At 41.5% G+C, this 19520-nt stretch overlaps 1 protein-coding gene and 1 long non-coding RNA gene across 4 annotated transcripts in view; one reads left to right on the top strand and one right to left on the bottom strand.

The window, feature by feature from the left end:
• LOC142818309 (uncharacterized) overlaps positions 1–19520 on the top strand; it is a 60777-nt gene that overhangs the window by 11372 nt on the left and 29885 nt on the right. The gene's annotated exons all lie outside the window — the stretch shown is intronic.
• Positions 64–10217, bottom strand: LOC102445276 (tubulin alpha-8 chain). Of its 2 annotated transcripts, XM_025190923.3 has the most exons (6): positions 10069–10140; positions 5393–5484; positions 5053–5272; positions 3135–3283; positions 1913–2593; positions 64–571 (listed from the first exon to the last, which is right to left on the bottom strand). In XM_025190923.3, the coding sequence occupies exons 2-6, from the start codon at positions 5405–5407 to the stop codon at positions 278–280; spliced, it is 1359 nt and encodes a 452-aa protein (XP_025046708.2). In that variant the 5' UTR covers positions 5408–5484; positions 10069–10140; the 3' UTR covers positions 64–277. The 2 variants fall into 2 exon arrangements, with proteins under 2 accessions (XP_025046708.2, XP_006135532.2); XM_006135470.5 differs by lacking the exon at positions 5393–5484 and having other exon boundaries at positions 10069–10217.

The following is a 19520-nucleotide window of genomic DNA, read 5'->3' as shown; positions in this document are numbered from 1 at the left end:
TTAGCAATTATATTTGGGATTGAAAAAGAAATTTCTCTCACAGTAGTCTGGCAGAGAATCTAATACTTGTTACACTCCCTTTTATTGAGTGAGTAGCATGCATTATTAGGTAAGGTGACAGCTATACCAAACATGATAGCTTTCCTGTGTGTTGATGGTCTTTCTGTTCTTCATTCTCTATACATTGCACACATGGAGAAGGCTTCAGACAGGAGTGCAGACATGCAGTAAAGAGATGTGAGAGACAATCTAGTGCTATTGAATAACAAAGTGTATTTTAAAATTCCTCCCCATCATTTTCTTCTTCAAATGAGTCAGTTCCCACTTCCTCGTAGTCCTTCTCCAGTGCAGCCAAGTCCTCTCGGGCCTCTGCAAACTCCCCTTCCTCCATGCCTTCACCAACATACCAGTGCACAAATGCCCTCTTAGCATACATCAGATCAAACTTGTGGTCCAGCCTGGCCCAAGCCTCAGCGATGGCAGTGGTGTTGCTTAGCATGCAGACGGCGCGTTGAACCTGGGCCAGGTCTCCCCCAGGAACTACAGTAGGAGGCTGGTAATTGATGCCAACCTGGAAGGTGAGAGATAGAAGAGTGATTAAGAGAGACAACAAAAATAAACAGGATGAGAAGAACTGAGTAACCTCATAGTAATTGGGAAAATGGACGGCGGGAATCTCAAACCACATTATTGAAATTACTTTAATGGCAAATATCATTCATGTTGCCTTTTTTCTAGACTTCCTCATTCCCAGCTATAACTCATGAGAACAAGGGAGAGCAGCCAAAAATGGAGACAGGACCCCAAATGAAGACATTCAACCGAATGCCATTATAATTACCATTATTATTTTTTCTCTTTTTTAATGCACACTTGCTTCTTACTAGCTCTTTTTCACCTTGTCTGCTTACTGAGCCCAAAGCAATTTTGTATAAATTAATACAGAGAGTTTTTGACACCTAGAAATCTTCACATTCAGAACCTATGAATAGGTATGAGAAAAATGTAAAAAAAAAAATCATTATTGCTGTTGTCTCCATGCTCTGGAAACCATGCCTGACAGTGCTGCAATGTCGCCAGCAGGGGGAGAATAAGCACACATTTGATGACTGATGAAACTGGAGGCTCTCAAAAAATTTTGGTAAATGAAAGATGAGCGTTATATCTCTTTTTTTTTTTTTTTTTTTTTTTTTTGCTTTAAAATAAACATTGATCGTCTAAAGGAGCAGTCTTGCCAGGTGCTAACCGCTTTGGGTATGTCTACACTACCCCGCTAGTTCGAACTAGTGGGGTAATGTATGCATACCGCACTTGCAAATGAAGCCTGGGATTTGAATTTCCCGGGCTTCATTTGCATAAACTGGGCGCCGCCATTTTTAAATCCCTGCTTGTTCGAACCCCGTGCCGCGCGGCTATACGCGGCACGAGCTAGGTAGTTCGGACTAGGCTTCCTAGTCCGAACTACCGTTACTCCTCGTGGAGTAACTACCTAGTTCGTGCCGCGTGTAGCCGCGCGGCACGGGGTTCAAACGAGCAGGGATTTAAAAATGGCGGCGCCCAGTTTATGCAAATGAAGCCCAGGAAATTCAAATCCCGGGCTTCATTTGCAAGTGCGGTATGCCTACATTACCCCGCTTGTTCGAACTAGCGGGGTAGTGTAGATATACCCTTTCACTCTTATAGAGTTGGCTTCCAGGTTAAATATTTAAAAGGCTCTGTAAGTAAGATATGTAAACAGGACATGGGTAAAGAGGACAAAAGAGTAACTGAGGATTATACAAACACACTCACACTTCTAACCATTCCAGTCTCACCAATGGAAAATGTTCAAGAGTTCAAATCACAACCTGGGCTGCCATACTTGGCTATGTCCATTTAAAATACAGGGCCAGTGTGTCTTTGTCCCTCTCACCTTGAAGCCTGTTGGACACCAATCCACAAACTGGATAGTTCTCTTGGTCTTGATGGCCGCGATAGCTACGTTGACATCTTTGGGAACCACGTCACCACGGTACAGCATGCAGCAGGCCATATATTTTCCATGACGGGGATCACACTTCACCATCTGGTTGTTGGGTTCAAAGCAGGAACTGGTGATTTCTGCCACTGATAGCTGCTCGTGATAGGCTCGCTCTGAGGAGATGATGGGTGCGTATGTCACCAGGGGGAAGTGGATGCGAGGGTAGGGCACCAGGTTGGTCTGAAACTCTGTCAGATCCACATTGAGGGCACCATCGAAGCGCAGAGAGGCAGTGATGGACGAGACTATCTGGCTGATGAGACGGTTCAGGTTGGTGTAAGTGGGGCGCTCGATGTCCAAGTTGCGACGGCAGATGTCATAGATGGCCTCGTTGTCCACCATGAAGGCGCAGTCTGAATGCTCTAGGGTGGTGTGGGTGGTCAGGATGGAGTTGTAGGGCTCCACCACGGCAGTGGAAACTTGGGGGGCTGGGTAGATGGCAAACTCCAGTTTGGACTTCTTCCCATAATCCAGGGAGAGGCGTTCCATCAACAAGGAGGTGAAGCCAGAGCCAGTGCCCCCTCCAAAGCTGTGGAAAATCAGGAATCCCTGTAGCCCAGAACAGGCATCGGTCTGAAAAGCCAAACAGAGAACAAAAGGAATCAGTCTAAATCTCTGAGACTCCCATGAGTGCATCCTCAGATTGGAGCTAGAACGTCTGTCTTCAGAACCCAACACAGCATTCAACACACACATGTCTTCCTGGGAAAAGATTTATTATGCTATCCTTCAACAGCCCAACCTATGAAATATATAAATTTATAAATTTGTCTATGTAGTTTATCTTGGTCAAATTCATAGTTCCAGAGTCTTGGTTTATTAAAACAGAAAGTGAATAAATATTTAGCAAACTCCTCTTTCACCAAGATATATCAATCCTGTGTTGCTGTTCCCATGATAAAATTAAGGGTTTTGATCCAAACAACCTCCTTTCAAGAGTATATATCTCACCGATACACCCACAGTACTTTTTCTCACTTGGACCAATAATAGAATCTTCATGTATCTGACAATCCCAGCTCTGAAGAAAGTACACTATTGGGAGCAAAAGGAGCTGCTGGTCCCTTTCCTCCACAACAACCCCAGATCCCACTTCAAGAGTTCTGGCACTTACCAGCTTACGGATCCGATCAAGCACCAGATCAATGTTTTCTTTACCAATAGTATAGTGACCCCGGGCATAGTTATTAGCTGCATCTTCCTTTCCAGTGATCAGCTGTTCTGGATGGAAAAGCTGCCGGTAAGCACCAGCACGCACTTCATCTGTCCAAGAAAGAGAATCTGTGAGAGGCCTCGAATGCACACGCTCCAGTGTAGCTGCATTCTGTTGGAACACCTCTATATGGTTGCTAACTGGCAATGCTGCATGATGTGAGGCAGGGAAGACCTAAGTTTTGAAAACAACCTTGAGTCATATTCTCTTTCAAGACACTGGTAGAAAGTGTGGGTCTGGCATGATATAAACAACTTGCCTCATTTCTTAATGAGCAGAGTTGTTAAGGTAAATTGAAGGTTAAATTGTAAATAGAGGATTGACAAGTACTTTTCCAGAATCAAGATGTCTGTTCTAGCTAAGATAAACAACAACACCGTGATGCTAAGGACTATGGACAAGAAAAACCTGGCCTGTAAAGATCAAGGTCCTGTACAGCATGTTCTGTTCACATGGGATTGTTTCCTGCAAATTAACCAATCCAATCGAAAATGTGTGATTTAATGTATAGCAAATGCAATGTAATGTGTAAATATATATAAAGGATGAGGTTGTCTGTGTCAGAGGCTTTTAACCTTTTCAGACTAGTGTATCCCTTTCAGGAGTCTGATTTGTCTGATTTTGTAAGTAAATATTTTTAAGTGAGGTGAAGCCCCCTAGTTTCACCTCACTGAAAAATATTTACTTACAAAATCAGAGGTAAAAAAGACAAAATGCCACAGCACCCTATTACTAAAAAGTTGCTTAATTTCTCATGTTTACCATAATTATAAAATAAATCAATTGGAATATAAATATTGTACTTACATTTCAGTGTATAATATATAGAGCAATATAAAAAAAGTTAGTCAGAATGAAATTTTAGTTTTGTACGACTTTGCTAGTGGTTTTTATGTAGCCTGTTTGTAAAACTAGGCAAATATTTAGGTGAGTTAATGTACTCACTAAAAGGTATGTGTACCATTGGTTGAGAACCTCTGGTCTGTGTAACTTTGGATGTGTGATAGGCCTTATACCCACCCTCAATGCTTGTGTCTGATTAACTCAGCATAGCTTTGCTGTAAGCCAAATAAAGGAGCCACTGAGAAATGAAATCCTGAGTCAAACTGGATGAAATGTTCTCCCAAAATTGGACCAGGTGTTCTGGAGTGGAAAAGGTATTGGCAGGAATCCCAACAAAAAGCTAAAGTGTCTCTCAATGATGAGGTGCTGAAGGTTCTGGTGGGAAAAGTGAAGGCTGTTAGTCAATTTAGGAAACTTGTGCCCAGTCAGAGAAAAACATCAATTGTCTTTTCTGACTAGAGGACAAGCCATCAGAAAAGAGAGAGATTTGCAGGAATAAAATTATGGTCTCCTCCCCATTCCCCAAAAAGGAGTCAGAGATTCGTAGGAAACCCACGCCTTCATTCTTCTGTCTCTGACCTGAGTTGGAGGAACACAACACTTAGACAACAATGGAAAACATCACAAATAAAACCAGAGTTAGGTACTCTTATGAAGAGCAGATGCCCAAACCAAGTGAACAGCTATTTAAGAAGGGAACCCCGTTGATCCAGCATATTGTAAGGTAGCACCATTATCAAGGTTCAGCCTAGCTGAAGTTTCTCCCCAACTGTCCTATAGGTGATTTCTCATATACTCGTGAATGCAATCTGGGCATTAAATGTCTTAAGTTGATTAATTTTAACCCAACCTAGTGGTTAGAGCAAGATACAAAGATGGAATAGTTCTCATGATACATTAGAGACTTGAGAGAAACAACACTGACACACATAAGAGTAGGGTCTTTTCCATTTTCCAGTGCTAATTCTATACTGACCTACTACAGTTGGTTCCAAATCCACCATGACAGCCCGTGGCACATGCTTTTCTGTGACTGTTTCACTGAAAAATGTATTAAAGGAGTCATCATTGTTTTTGTTGGACTGATTCTTGAAGGTGCCATCTGGCTGAATGCCATGTTCCAGACAGAAGAGTTCCCAGCATGCATTGCCAATCTGAACTCCAGCCTGGCCAACGTGAATGGAGATGCACTCACGCTGTAGAGAGAAAGAGAAGAAAGATCAGAAAAATCAAAGCACATAGCTCCTCCTCCATCTTCTTAACAGTTATCAGTGCCTGGTGCACTATTATTCAGACCTCTGAAATGAATCCCTCACCTGATTGGTTTGCATTCCCTAATGCCATATGCACAGCAAGAAGTGTGATGTGCAAGGACCCGTGGAAGTGGGACTTAGCCACTATTCTATGCCTGCAGTAAAAGTTCTAAATGTTATTTACAAATGCAAGGAAATAAATAGCTAAACACAAAGAAAACTGGAAATTTGCAGACATGTATTCATGCCTGTACACACAAGATACATGTCCTTATGTACATATGTACACATACAAACATAAAAATATGCATGCACATCATATGCTACCTTGCTGTCATCCAGACTGTGATACATTCCAGTTGAGAAACATGTGCCAGATTAATTTATTTTTATTTCTAGCTGGGACCTGACACAGCACTGTGACATTTTCCAACCATATGTAACTCAAGAGGGGTGCAGTGTTTTCTGATCTCTTAACCCTCTTATGGCAGGCTTAGCTAGAGACTGGGAAGAAATGACTTCAGGAAAAGATACGTAACTTTCCAAATGCGCAACTAATATTCCAGAGAGATTCCTACATATTCATGGATTTATACCCTGCATGTCCAGACATGACTAGTCAATTGTGTTCATCACATCTTATTGTGATCACATGCTTAAATATTTAATTATAAACATAGTTATTACAATAGCAGACAGGCACTTTAATTAGAGAACAGGAAAACAAAAAATAAAAATAGCCATCCCGTGCTAACCAAAACAAATGTTTCTTATTCCCATGGACTGCACAGGAGTATGAATTTCAAAGGTCCATCTGGGAAAGCACTGCTTTTGGGTACAAGTTCAAACAAAAGTGCATGTAGAAAGCCCTTTAGGACAATCTTAATTGCCATGACATGAGGTAAGGTGGGAGGTGGACTTTCTTATAAAAGGAAGCAATTCTCGATCACTCGGGGCTTTTAAGTACAGTTCCATTCTGAAATAACTCTGTAAACATAACATTATGAATCCATCTTTGTCAATGATTCCATGTCAAATTTGTTCAGTTTAACACATGAAAAGGTATTTTTCTATCAGCCAGTCCTGCAAATATATCCTGTGATCTATCAAACTGTAGTCTTTACTTCAAACAAATCTTCTCAAATAATGGATTCCCTAAACTAAATATTCCTTCAGTGAGAGCTGAGACACTATTGTCTTCATAGGCTGAGATCTCTGTTACATCTGTGAAACCTCAATGAAGATTTTTTTTCTGAAGAGAACTGCATTTCAGAAACAAAAACAGGACTATATAGCACTTTAAAGACTAACAAGATGATTTATTAGGTGATGAGCTTTCATGGGCCAGACCCACTTCGTCTGGCCCACGAAAGCTCATCACCTAATAAACCATCTTGTTAGTCTTTAAAGTGCTACATAGTCCTGTTTTTGTTTCAGCTAGACTAGACTAACACGGCTACATCTCTATTACTATTCTGCATTTCAGAAGTCATCAATATTACCTTCAGTTGAATCCAGAAGTGCAAAGGAAGACTGAAAAGCAACTGTAAAAATCACATGGCAGGAATATATTATTAATGTCCCTGAGCAGTCTCCATGCCAGATTTGTTCAGTAAAAATAGCCAATGCCAACGCCATGCTGTAAACCCAGCCACATGTCTGACAAACTTTCACAAGCACCAAAGTAAGTAATAGATTCTCTAGGCTAAATTCTGCTGTCAGGGACACCTGTACAACCATGTAATCTTCCATGGAGTTGCACAAGTGTTTCTGAGGTTTTTATTTGAAGAAGATGGGGTTTCACTTACAATGGAGTAGCTGACTGTAATCTGGAGATATTTAAGCATCACAGAAGGCATATTTGGACCTGGAGAATCTTAATTACTGGTGATGTTGCACTGCAAAAAGAGACTCTAGCTTGTCTTTTAGATCCTAGCGTGAGGTTTACAGGGCTGAGAGAAAAACATCTCTTTCCATATAAACTGAACAAATATGCTGTTGACTCTAAAGAGAGAAGTATGCTGAGCCCTTTATAAGGTTATTACAGAGTGACGTACCAGAACCACATTTAAAAACCCAGCATTACTCTCTGGAACCTTTGGTGCAAAGCAGCAAACGCTCCACAGAGCCACTCTGCTCTCTCCTTCAAGCAACTGCAGGTAAATCAACCTTCTAAGCCTTTCCATTTCTTCACAGACTCTCACAACTGGGAGACTGCTCCAAGACATTTAGTTTTATGGCTTAATTTATGACTAATAGAGACTACAGATCTGCTCCCCTCCCCTCTTTTCAGATTTTTGTGTCTCTGTGATTTCCCTGCCCATTTCCTTTGAATATCTCAGCTCTGCCTTTGGAGTCAGAATTGCTCTGGTGACAGAGGTGATCTGTAGCAACCCCAGCTCTGCCTCATGCCAGCTACAACTTGGAAATGCTTTAACTTGATGTAAGGACAAAAATGTCAATAGAAACAAGAGATTGGGAACCAGGATTTTCAAAGTAGATGGCTTTTAAATAGATCGCTTTTAGCTTTAACAATGGAGAGCATAGTCCTTTCTCAGAGCCCCTAACATTGTAAACTGATCCTGATAGGGTATTTAAATCTGACCCTATTTTCAACTCATGTTTCAAATTCCTTCTTTAATAGTCTGGGGCTCACATTTGCTCTTAATACGTGTTATACAAAGCCCAAGTCAGTGGAAAGACTCCTTTTGATTTCAGTAGGCTTTGGATCAGGCCTTCTAGCCACCCTGTTCTTTGATAAAATCAGATCTTTTAGTGTTTGCAGGCATGTGGAGCACAGTCTGATTTAGATCTTGACAGTACTGAAGTAGATTTAAAATCCTCCAGCTGTACCTGCAGTGTTACATTGGAAACATACTTGCTGCAGCAAGCCCAGATGTATGGGTAGGTCCACCTAGGTAGATGAGATGTCTGCACAAATGTGCATCTTTGTATGGTGGAAGTGGTCTCCAGACATCATAGCTCTGTATCAGTGAAGAATAATACAATTCTCCGGACTAAAATAAAAGCCTCTTCTAGATGTAGATTGGTATGCAAGATATGGGGAGGAGGGGCCTTGCAGGTGAATTTATAAAAGGCCCTGAGAAATTTTAACAAATGTACAAGAAATTCCCAATGATTAAATGCCTTGATTATTTACCTTTTTAAAAAGGAACAAACACCTAAAGTGTAGAGGCATGAACATCACAGTGTGTGCGAAGGTTAAGTTAATTAAAAACACTCACAAAAATGAGCATTCCATTAAGTATATTTCTAAAATTATTCCTTTTGAGTTTAGAGGACTCTACAAATGATGCATAACTATCAAATCTCCTAGATGAGAACCACTCTATGGCTGTGTCTAGACTACATGCCTCTGTCATCAGAGGCAAAAGCAAATGAAGCCGCGATTTAAATGATCGCGGCTTCATTTAAAATTACATGGCTGCCGCGCAGAGCCGACAAACAGCTGATCAGCTGTTTGTCCGCTCAGCGCGCTAGTCTGGACGCTCCCCTGCCGACATCAAAGCCCTTTGTCGGCAGCCCCGTTATTCCTTGTGGGATGAGGTTTACTGGGGCTGCCGACAAAGGGCTTTGATGTCGGCAGGGGAGCATCCAGACTAGCGCGCTGAGCGGACAAACAGCTGATCAGCTGTTTGTCGGCTCAGCGCGGCAGCCATGTAATTTTAAATGAAGCCGCGATCATTTAAATCGCGGCTTCATTTGCCTTTGCCAAAAAAACAAATCTACATGGCTCCGTCGACGGACCCATGTAGTTTAGACGTACTCTGAGTTACTAAAATGCAGACATGGCATCACAAGCAGAAGCCACTGAATAATTAACAGGTACAGAACAAAATTAAAATCTTCTTTGTAATTCCACTGATTTAACTGGAGCTCCACTTAAAATGTATTTACCTCAGTATATCTGACACATTCTGAACCTCACATGCTTCCCGTTTACATAGTGAGGTCAGCGTACTGTGACACAAACCACTGATGATGGCGGGGGGGGCTCTGATGCCATAACTAATGCCATAAGTGCACCCTTGAAGTTGCCTTAGATCCACCCTGAAGAGGGAATTTATTTTAAGTCCAGGCACAAGCTGTCTGGACTAATCAGGTTTTAATTTCTGTATTTTTAGTCAGGTTGTTTTGCCTTTGTGATAGTTGAAGTGATGGATTGTAGAAAAAGTAGCACATGTCCATATATAAAGAAGATGAATGAACCCAAAAGTCATTTGTCCTGGTCCCTTTCATGCCATCTAGATTTCCTAGTTTGTGTGTGTATGTTCAAAGTGAACTCTGCCAGCATGGCTTTTTGTAAGGAAGAAGGATTGGATAGGAAGGGTTCATCCATCATCAGATTCCCTCTTCTTTCTTCTGCCCTCCTAAGATAGGGTAAGTTCCAAGGCTTAAGGGTTTTGATCTGCCACTTAAGGGATGGAACAGAATAAAAAAGCCCAGATGCAGCCCTCACCTATCAGCAAAAGGGGTGCCATAGTGCAGGGTCGGGACCAGGACCACCCTGCCCACCCATAGTGGCACAAGAAGTGCTGACCAAGTCCAGTGGCATCCACCTCTAGTCTCATCCCCACTCTCTCCACCCTAAATTGAGATACTGAAGCAGAAAGCAATCTGAATCCTCCACAATAGGGCAGATACCTCCCTGACTCACCCCACCCCCAGAATTCTCCTGTTCCCTTGACAAGTGTGGAGTTCCCCCAGGCCCCCCTTACCATGATGTAGCCAGTGGTGTTCGCTTCCCGTCTCAGTCTTTGATAGTGCTCTCTCTGCCGTTGTATCACTCTGAGCTTTTAGGTAGTAAGGGGCCTGGGCCATGCACCAAACAGCTGCTACTATCCTTCAGTGTCACAGTGCAGTGTAGGGAGTAGGTCACAATCCTCCCACCTCTGCCCTATTACATCACCAACTCCTTACTAACACACGCACACAAAATCCATCCCTACCCACAGTATCCCATATTCTTTCACTATGAATCCCTACATACACACTCCATCTGGGTGCACCCAGAATCAGCCCACACCCACTAGCCATTAATTCCTATGCACATTCACAATTCAAACCCTACACCACAGTAGTCAGCTATTCTCTCTGCATTCTGTATTCTTTCACAAATAACTCTGGTACGCACACAAGAATCATTCCTAATCTCCAGTGTCTGAAAACAAGAAAGTGTGAGAGAATAAATGAGTGGGAAAGAGGAACAGAAAAATAGAGCAAGAAATAGAGAGAATACAGACAGTTACCCTTTGGTAACTGTGCTTCATCACAGAGTGGTCTTAGCTGCTAGCCAGTCCTCTCTATGGCTTCCCTTCTATCCTTGCCCCTATGTGTCGCGCCTCTCATGTTCTAATTTACTTTTACTGTGTCTCTTTGGATATGCGAGCAGTTGGAACATCTGCAATGCTATGCAACTCAACATGAGGGCCACAGTCCAACTGACCTGCCCAAACGGAGAGCTCAATCACTTTCATTGCAGTGTTTATAGTAAAGAAGTGTCTGGATGCACAGATATACAGAGAGAGGTACTTGCTTACAGTTACTGCTTTTCTGTCTGCTGTTTCCACTCCAGGCTGAGCATAGGAAAGAGGACACCTGTCTCAGAGTCAGAGCTCAGGTTACAAGCAGTACAACACAGTTAACTCCTTAGGATCTGAAGACTCTACATTCCCTCCTTTCTGTAAGACCATATGATTTACATTTAACATGACATTTAAATACATAATTCTTAATCTTTAGCTTGAGAGTAGACCACCTTCAACCCAATACCAGTTAGTAAATTATTCTGCCTGTGTTGGCACCCAGCACCTAACTTTATCTTCCTTTAATTCCACTCCTTTTTTTTTTTTTAGCTATTTAAGGGGATTTCTCATCTGTTTTGATCAGTTCCCTTTTGTCTCTGGTCCACATTGTCTACATTTTGGAACTCTACATAATTGTCCAAGCCTCCTTCCCCTGGTTTGACTAGGGAGAGTTATATCTCTGGTTCAACAAATGTTTTCACAAAGGAAGAATTCCATAGGAGATTTTTCCTTCTGTCAACTTTTCTAAAGCTACTTGATTCCCATGCTTTTCCAGCAAACAATAAGGCTGAACCAGTTCCAAAGCTGAAGAATAGTTAGTTCTGATGATCATGTTCCAATGCAAGTTGGCTAGTCTCAAGATTCTAGATCTAACTTGCTGTTGTGCTGACTGCTAGCCAGTACAGGTCACACCTCAAGGAAAAGTTAAGAGTTTCAAGTCACTTGTTAGAACAGAACAAAAGGGGATGTTATTACATTACCTATTCTTGGCATGTAAGTACAATTGGTTTAAATTCATGAAAGCGAGGATACAGTGCCACCCTGACCACCTAGGCAAACTAGGCAGTCGTGTATGGTGCTAGGCTTTAAGAGTTTTAAAGTGCCAAATTAGATGGAAGTGATATTTTTTCTATTTAAAAAATATATGAATATGTTATCTCTCATAAACAAAAGTGTCAAATACTGTACATGTAAAACAGTGCATTGTTGCCACGTCAGAAGTTGAATTATATTATTTATTTCATATTGTGGAACAAGGCTGCGTATGTAAATACTGTTAAAATGTGTCACGACATAGTTTCAAACGAACATGGCCTTGGTTTGCTTCATAGAGGAGAGGTCTGGCAGTTCAATCATTTTCAGTATTTCAGTGTTGGCCAGTCATCCAGTTGAGTCAGTGTAGTGAAAGCCAGTCAGCAACCTGCAACAGCTGTTCTGCCCTGTTATGAGCCATGATCCTGAAGATTCTCTGCCCGCAAAGAATTTGTATTGCATTGGACTTGAAACATTTGGTAAGAGTTTTTAACAAGATTGTAAAAGGAGAATCACAAGTAATTGTAAGATTAAGATTGTGTATTTATTGTAGACAATTACTATTAGGCTATGTCTAGATGTCAGCCGACGGTCAGGGCTCCCTATATCTGTCCCTTAAGACCGGCTGAAGTTCTTTTAAATTGTGCCTGGTTCTGTTACAGCAACTGAAGGAGTCAGGTTAAAACTTAAACAGTTACAGGTTTATTTGAAGAAGCTTATAAATCATATGGTTGCAATGGCTATTGTTCTATTTCTTAACTACTAGCAAAATATAGATCTTAAAAATGGTTACAAGGAAGATAAAGATAGAAAAATAGAAATAATGGTACCAAGTAACAGCTTACTCTATGTGTACACTTAAGACAGAGGACCACATCCAGGTACAATTTTTACCCCCTTCTGTGCCTCTTGACTCCAGCATGTCAGGCCAGGGCCGGTCCCTCAATTCCTAGGAAAGACGAAAATACGACCTCCCCATAGAACCTCGGGAGGTCAAACACCTAACCCGACCAGCAGGTAGAGGGTAGAATGACACTCAAAGTGAGTGTGTGCTGGACCTATCTTATATACCCATGGGGTCACGTATTTCTCTTTCTTGTCTGTCATGCCAAATGGGGCTGGTCTGTCTTTTGTGAGACCAGTTCTTACAAGGGAGTTGTGAACTTAATTTACACTTGTAAGAGAGAATTGAGATGATTAAATTGGAAGTACTGGGCATTCTTTTCTCAGTGGGGGATTCCTCTCCCAGGGACTGTGTGTTCGTATCAACATAGGTGCCAGCCGGGCACACTTGTATATCCTGATCTCTCATCAAAGCAGATCAAAGCTTAATGGCTATGCTGATTGCCTTAATCGCTCTCTTTCTCCACATATCTGGTTTTTTGTTGTTGTTTTTTTTAGCTTCTCAGGATCAGATGAGCCAGCATAGACTATGCTGATTTTACTGCTCCTTCTCTGCCCTGTATGCTTCAGAGAGGCAAATAAGATGAATGAGATGGGGTGTTGGTCTGTCTGGCTACATTCCACCCCCTGATACGACACACCATGTCCCAGGAATGCAAGATGGTGGTTTGCCAGTACCTCTTGCCCACCTTGGAGGAATTTAAAAGTACTCAATGGCCTGATTAGAGGGTTTAGGATCTAGGAATTGACTAGGGACCTTTCCTGGTGCTATGTATCGAATGTGCACACAAGAGATAGCTACATTAACTAGGCATTGCACAATACATAGGGTTATGCAGAAAAGGAGTACAACAATCAAAAAAATTAAAACAGTGGTTATAATAGAGTGTAGGAAAGGAGTTAAGGAAAGTTTTAGCTGTTGGGCTAACCAATTTAGCCATGAGTTATTTACATTCTTAGTTACAGCATGTCTTATCCCATACCGTTCATTGCCACTTCCCTTTCCTCCCCCCAAAGTTATTTTGAGGACTGCGGTAGTCGCTGTCATCGAACCATACCGGTCCACATCTGAAGATGTCACTCTTGTTTCACCAGTCATTTGGGCTGAGAGGGACAAACTCGATTCCCAGTCCAGTGGAGGAGTCAAGTAAGGTGTTCTGGTACAGCAGTAGCAGTTGGGATGAGGAAGAAGACCATGGCGAGTTGGAGTACCATGTCTAATTTCAATAGTCTGTAACTAACAACAGTGGTTGCAAGCGCTACAACAGCAAGCGGTATATATATATATATACAAAAGGTGGTTTCCCGGATCCACACCAGCATTGTGAGGGATCCATCCCACTGGAGCACTGTTCAGGGATATTGCCTCAGTTTCCTGTGATAAAACATAAGGTTCGCCGGTCTTGGATACAATCCAAGCCTCAGTAATGGTTATTGGTGTTAGCCCAGCATCTGCAGTTGTCCATACTCCTTTTCCCTTATAGGAGTGCAGTACATGGGTTTGTGTCCCCAAACTGGGGTGTTGGGACAAGGGCTATTAAGCGGTTTAGTCCCAGGACTGTAAACAACCTGGTTGCCACTGGGGTTGAGTAAGCAAAACCAATTCCTGAAACAATTTCCACTCCAGTTAAAACATACTTCCACCCTTGCTTACTGGTGGGTAGTGTACCAATATAATCTACTTGCCAGGTTGCCCATAGTGCTTTTCCATCTCTTAGTCTGGCAAACCATTGCCCTTCTGCTATATTTTTCCTGAGTTCAGCACATAGGGTGCAAGCTTGTACCAGATCTTTGGCTTGTTTGTGTGTGATAGGCCACCCCCTGGCATGTGCCTGCCGCACCAGCTCATCACTTTCTGTGTGTCCCAAGGTTTCATGTAGCCAAATGTACAGGTGTTCCCAATCCACCTGGGCAGCAAAAATTTGTACTGCTGCATCTGCTAGGTTATTTAACTGTACAGCCAGGGTGTTGTTTCTTTTGGACACATGACTTATGCTTAAGGCATGTTGGGTTGCATGCTGGTATATCCATTTCCAGTATTCCAGTCTCCAAACAGGCTTTCCTATTTCCCAGTTATTTATCCACTGGGTGGCTCCAGCCCATATAGCACAGGAGTTAGTGTAAGTCTGCTGAGACAGCAGCAGCCTTCTCTGTCCACTTCCCTTTGAAATAGCCAGGCAGCCTGTATTCACATATAACGTTGAATTTAAAAGGAAGCCAAAAGTGTTATCAACTCAGCCTTGAAAAGAGACAGTGAAGTTTCAAAGCTTGAATTTCTAAACTAATAATTTGGTTTCTAGAAAGTTAAATGTCCTTAAAGAATTGAATGCCCAACAGAAGCACTAACCAATTTGTGCCTTGTCTGTTTGCAATTTTAAGCAAGCGGACATTATCCAAAACAAAATAAAACTAGTTCATTTGAAACCCACAAAATAGAGTTACAATATATAGAGTTCATTCTTTATGCAGTTAACCAATTAAGTTTCAGTAGAATCCCTAATTTTCCTTTGCAGATTTAACAAAAGTGTCCATAGACAAAATGTTTACATTTGATTGTTTCTTTGCCTACATGGTTTGCACAGTGCTTAAGGAAGAGGCTGCAAAGAAACAAGGTGTCATTTTTAAAACAAGATTTCCCTTCACATATTACAACCATCACTTAATTCTTTCCACACTCCCATGGAGTCCACCTTTTATCTTCACATTCCCTCAAATCACTTGCTTTGTCTTTTCAAAGAAAATGTTTCTCATTCATAGTAACTTTCTAATGTCTGCTCTACTTTCCTTATTCCTTCAACTATGCCCATAGGGCTCCAAACTTTTTGCCTTCCCCTTCTTTTGGTCCATCCTAATTCCTGCTAAATGACTTTTTCCAATGACACATGTTTGTCTACTATTAATTTGGTAAGGAGGGTGAGCTTGTTCACTAAACCTCATACCTCCTGGTCCTTTTCTTAAGCATATTCCTGAGGGAAGGAAAAAAAAAAAAATCTGAGAGTTGCTTTAACTCTCAGCACCCATCCTTAAGGGAATCTAGCTCGTCTGGGTACTGAGGGACATGCATTTCTACCTCTCCACTTCTGAAGCAGAGGCTTTTACATTTTGTAGTTTCATGTTTGCATTCTTATATCAGTCAATTTTGAAGAACACCTCATTACAGGTTTTCCATAGAAGACAAAGCTGCAGCTGTTTCCCTCTCCATTGGAGTTGAGGGTTTACATATCCACAAGTAGTTAGCCAATTAGTCTTCTAGGTCTGAAATTGTATGGACAGCAATTAACACTTGATCAGACCAAGGGCTATGCCTGAACCTTTGCAAGTTCAAAAGGGGTAACATCTTTTACAAATGCCAATTTCTCAGTCTTCTCTCTGCCTTCTTAAAAGACTGCTTACATTTAAACTTTTTCTATTATACCCAACCTCCTATTGGGACTAAAATAGCAATACCAATACCTCCTTTTTTTTTTTTTCTTTTTGGAGGGCTACAATTTGAACTTTCTGATATCAGGTACTTTGCTAATCAAACTTAGCTATTACCTGCAAAGCTTCTTTGTGCTGCCAGCTAGGGCATTTACATCACAAAGGAAATCAGAACCTGTTGTGGCTCTTGGAGCTTTCACAGCATTTAATCTGTTTGCAGTTTTTACTCATTCTATAGTGTACATGGCATGTTACAGGAAAATGTGCAATCTTTGTTTACAACACTACTTAGCCACATTAAACTTTGCATGGAGTGTAACTCTTTCTTTATGCTTACAGTTTTCCTGTACCTTCATTAAACAACTTGGACTAAAATGGTCTTACTGAAAGTAAACCAGACCAATTTGTTTTAAACCTACAAACAAACAAGATTACTGGACCTTAAAACTTCATTTATTTACTATATATATATATATATATATATATATATATATATATATAATATACACACAGATACACATACATTCTCTCTGAACCTTTCTTACACTATTTCTACATAGCTGTACAACAGTTACATTCCCTTTTTATTCAATGGGGTAGTTCAGTTCCAATAGAACCACCTCCCTTTAGAGTTCTTTTAGCAGTCTCTCTAATCAAATATTCAGATTTGAGTCAAATTTGCCTGGGTTATTTACAGACATTCCTTTGGAAAAAGGGCCCATTTTTCCTTCAGAATGACTGTAAAGAAACCACAGTTTTCTATCTACACCATTTTAGCATTTGCACAACTGCTTAATTCTCTCCATTCTCTGCAGAGTTTAAATTCTCTGTGGTTTTTTTTCTTTTCTTAAAACACTTTCTTATCTCTAAAATAAAAACTGGCCTTGTTTCAGATATTACTCTTGTAAGTATGTTTTAAGGGTTTAGATTTCCAGTACTTACTGCCTTTTTCTCAGTTCTACCACAAGGCTTTCAATCTTATCTGTTACCTGCCTGCTTGTCTGGGCCTGATCCTGTTTTCCATTTCTGCCTGCTTGTCTGGGCCTGATCCTGTTTTCCTTGCTAAATGGAAAGTGGCTCCTTTCCACAGACTCAGGCTTTGTCCCATTCTTTAGCTTGCAGGCAGTTCTATACTTACAGAACTGCACCCACAACTCCTCAGGATTTCCCCAATCCTTTTCTAATGTTTTTCTATCCCATTTTGGGTTGCCCCAACCTTCCTGGGCAAACCCTTTCTCTATACCACTAAAATCCATGTCTATCATGACAGGCCTTCAGTTGCTGTAACAGAACCAAGCACAATTTAAAAGCACTTCAGCCGGTCTTAAGGGACAGATATAGGGAGCCCTGACCGTTGGCTGACACTAGATTGCATCCCTTTTTCGTAAAAGGGATGCAAATTAGAGGTCTCGCAATTGCTAATGAAGCGGGGATTTAAATCTCCCCCGCTTCATTAGCATAAAAATGACTGCTGCTTTTTTTTCGGCACGGAGCTTTGCCGGAAAAAAGCACCAGTCTAGACGCGGATCTTTCGGAAAATAAAGCCTTTTCCGAAAGATCCCTTATCCCTTATTTTAAGCTCCTGCTTCTGGCTTGCCTACCTCCTAGAGGGAAAGCAAAGCTGCTGCAGTTCTTGCTCTGGCTGCCCTGCTTCCTCGGACACCACCGCATTTTGTTTTCAGGTTTGTTTTTGTGCTTTTCACTGTGTTTTTGGCCATGGAGCCTGAGCTGCCCCTGGGCAGGTGATGGCCCTACACTGTGATGCTGGAAGTTCTGCTGCATCTTCATGAGACCATCGTGATGTTTGTGGCAGAGCTGGATTCAGAGCCCAGCTTTGAGCCCCTCACTTGGGATGCAGCCCCACTGCCCTTGCAACCAAACTTATTCCTGGAGAGGCGAGTTTGGAAGCTGGACACCAGTTCAGACTGGTGGGACCGGCTTGTTATGGAGCAGTGGGACAATGACCAGTGGCTTCAAAACTTCCAGATGCGGAAGTCCACCTTCCAGGAGCTCTGTGCCTGGCTTGCCCCTGCCCTGCTAATGCCAGGACACCCACTTGCGGCCGCCATCCCTCTGGAGAAGCATGTCGCTATTGCTCTGTGGAAGCTGGCCACCCTGACAGCTACCGCTCCGTGGGACATCAGTTTGGCATGGGGAGGTCTACTGTCGGGACTGTCTCGATGGAGGTAAGTCACTCTCGGGGGACAGTCTATGGGGGCGGGGGCAGGTGGATAAGGGGGACAGTCAGGACCAGGCACAGGGAATGGGGGATGAGGTGCAAGTGGTAGAAGCCAGAACTCTGTCGAAAATAGCATTATTCCTCGTAAAATGAGGTTTACCGCCATTGACAAAAAAGCCGCGTTCTATCGACTTACTGTAGTGTAGAACATGGTGGTAGTGTAGACGCAGGTATAGTTTTTTAGAAAAAAGGCCACTTTTTTCGAAAAAACCCCGTAGTCTAGACACACCCCTAATGTTAACAAATACCACTTAACATATACTTTCCTTTCTGTTTTAATTGCAATAATGTTCAATAATAATAGAAATTCTGGACTTTTGTTTAATTTTTAAATATTTTTGAGTGAGTGTTGAAATGATAAAATAAAATTAAAATTTACCAGATTTATGTTACTATGATGTCATTGCATGAGCGTTAGCTCACCAGTAAAGGTTTCAGTAGTTAGAGAACCATGTGCTCTCTTGTCCGGTGGCATTGTAAATTCATAATTTTTTTCCTTGTGCATTATTTACTCCACATTTAATCATTCTTACTAATCATGTTGATTCATTTATCTTTCAGTTTAACATAAATAGTATTCTAGTTTACAGGGCTCGACAAATAATGCAATCTACTCGCTCATGGCAAATAGTTTCTTTTACATGGGCTATGTCTATACTGCAGGGAAAAGTCGGAAAAAGATATGCAAATTGCGAACTGCAATTTGCATAACTTTTTCTGCTTTTCTTCTGAAAGAGGCTTTCCCAACATTTAGCCCGTCTACACGAGGCCAAATGTCAGAAAAAAATCCTCTTTCAGAACATCCCTTCCTCCTGGTAAACAAAGTTTACAAGGATGCCAAAAAAAATGAGTCTGCTTTTCCGATTTTTTTTTTTTTTTTTTGAAAAAGCAGATACGATCCTTGGGCGCGACAAAGTTTTTAGAGTAGACATAGCCATGGTGTAACACTTATAATTTTTTTTCAAGTTCAACACACTGTTGGAAAGTTCTTCGTGGCCATCTGCATACTCTAACTCTGAAACCATCATGTCAAATAAGATGGGAGAGTCGAATTGCTGCCTTGAAGCCTCTTTAGTGTGAGCTTGGAAATATCTATGATGCACTCGTTGAAATTTCTGATGATATTACCCTAACAAGATCATCTGGCAATACGGTGCATGCAGATGCAGAAGCTCTTGCAAATGGCCTTTGCAAATTCAAATTTGTAGTTTCATTCATTTTATGGTATGCTATCTTGTTTGAGATTAACCTCACTGGTAAAAAACTTCAG

This window comes from Pelodiscus sinensis, chromosome 1 (assembly GCF_052426305.1).
Source record: "Pelodiscus sinensis isolate ZL-2025 chromosome 1, ASM5242630v1, whole genome shotgun sequence".
NCBI classification, from domain to species: Eukaryota; Metazoa; Chordata; order Testudines; family Trionychidae; genus Pelodiscus; species Pelodiscus sinensis.
The sequence above is the reverse complement of the archived record's forward strand: the minus strand, read 5'-3'. Positions and strand labels throughout refer to the sequence as shown.

Bases quoted from the DNA above. Each gene is read 5' to 3' on its own strand.
- LOC102445276 (XM_025190923.3), bottom strand. The intron at 3,284-5,052 runs GTCAGTATAGAA...TTTCTTGGACAG, and splicing joins TTTGGAACCAACTGTAGTAG to ATGAAGTGCGTGCTGGTGCT. The intron at 2,594-3,134 runs GTAAGTGCCAGA...TTGGCTTTTCAG, and splicing joins TTGATCGGATCCGTAAGCTG to ACCGATGCCTGTTCTGGGCT.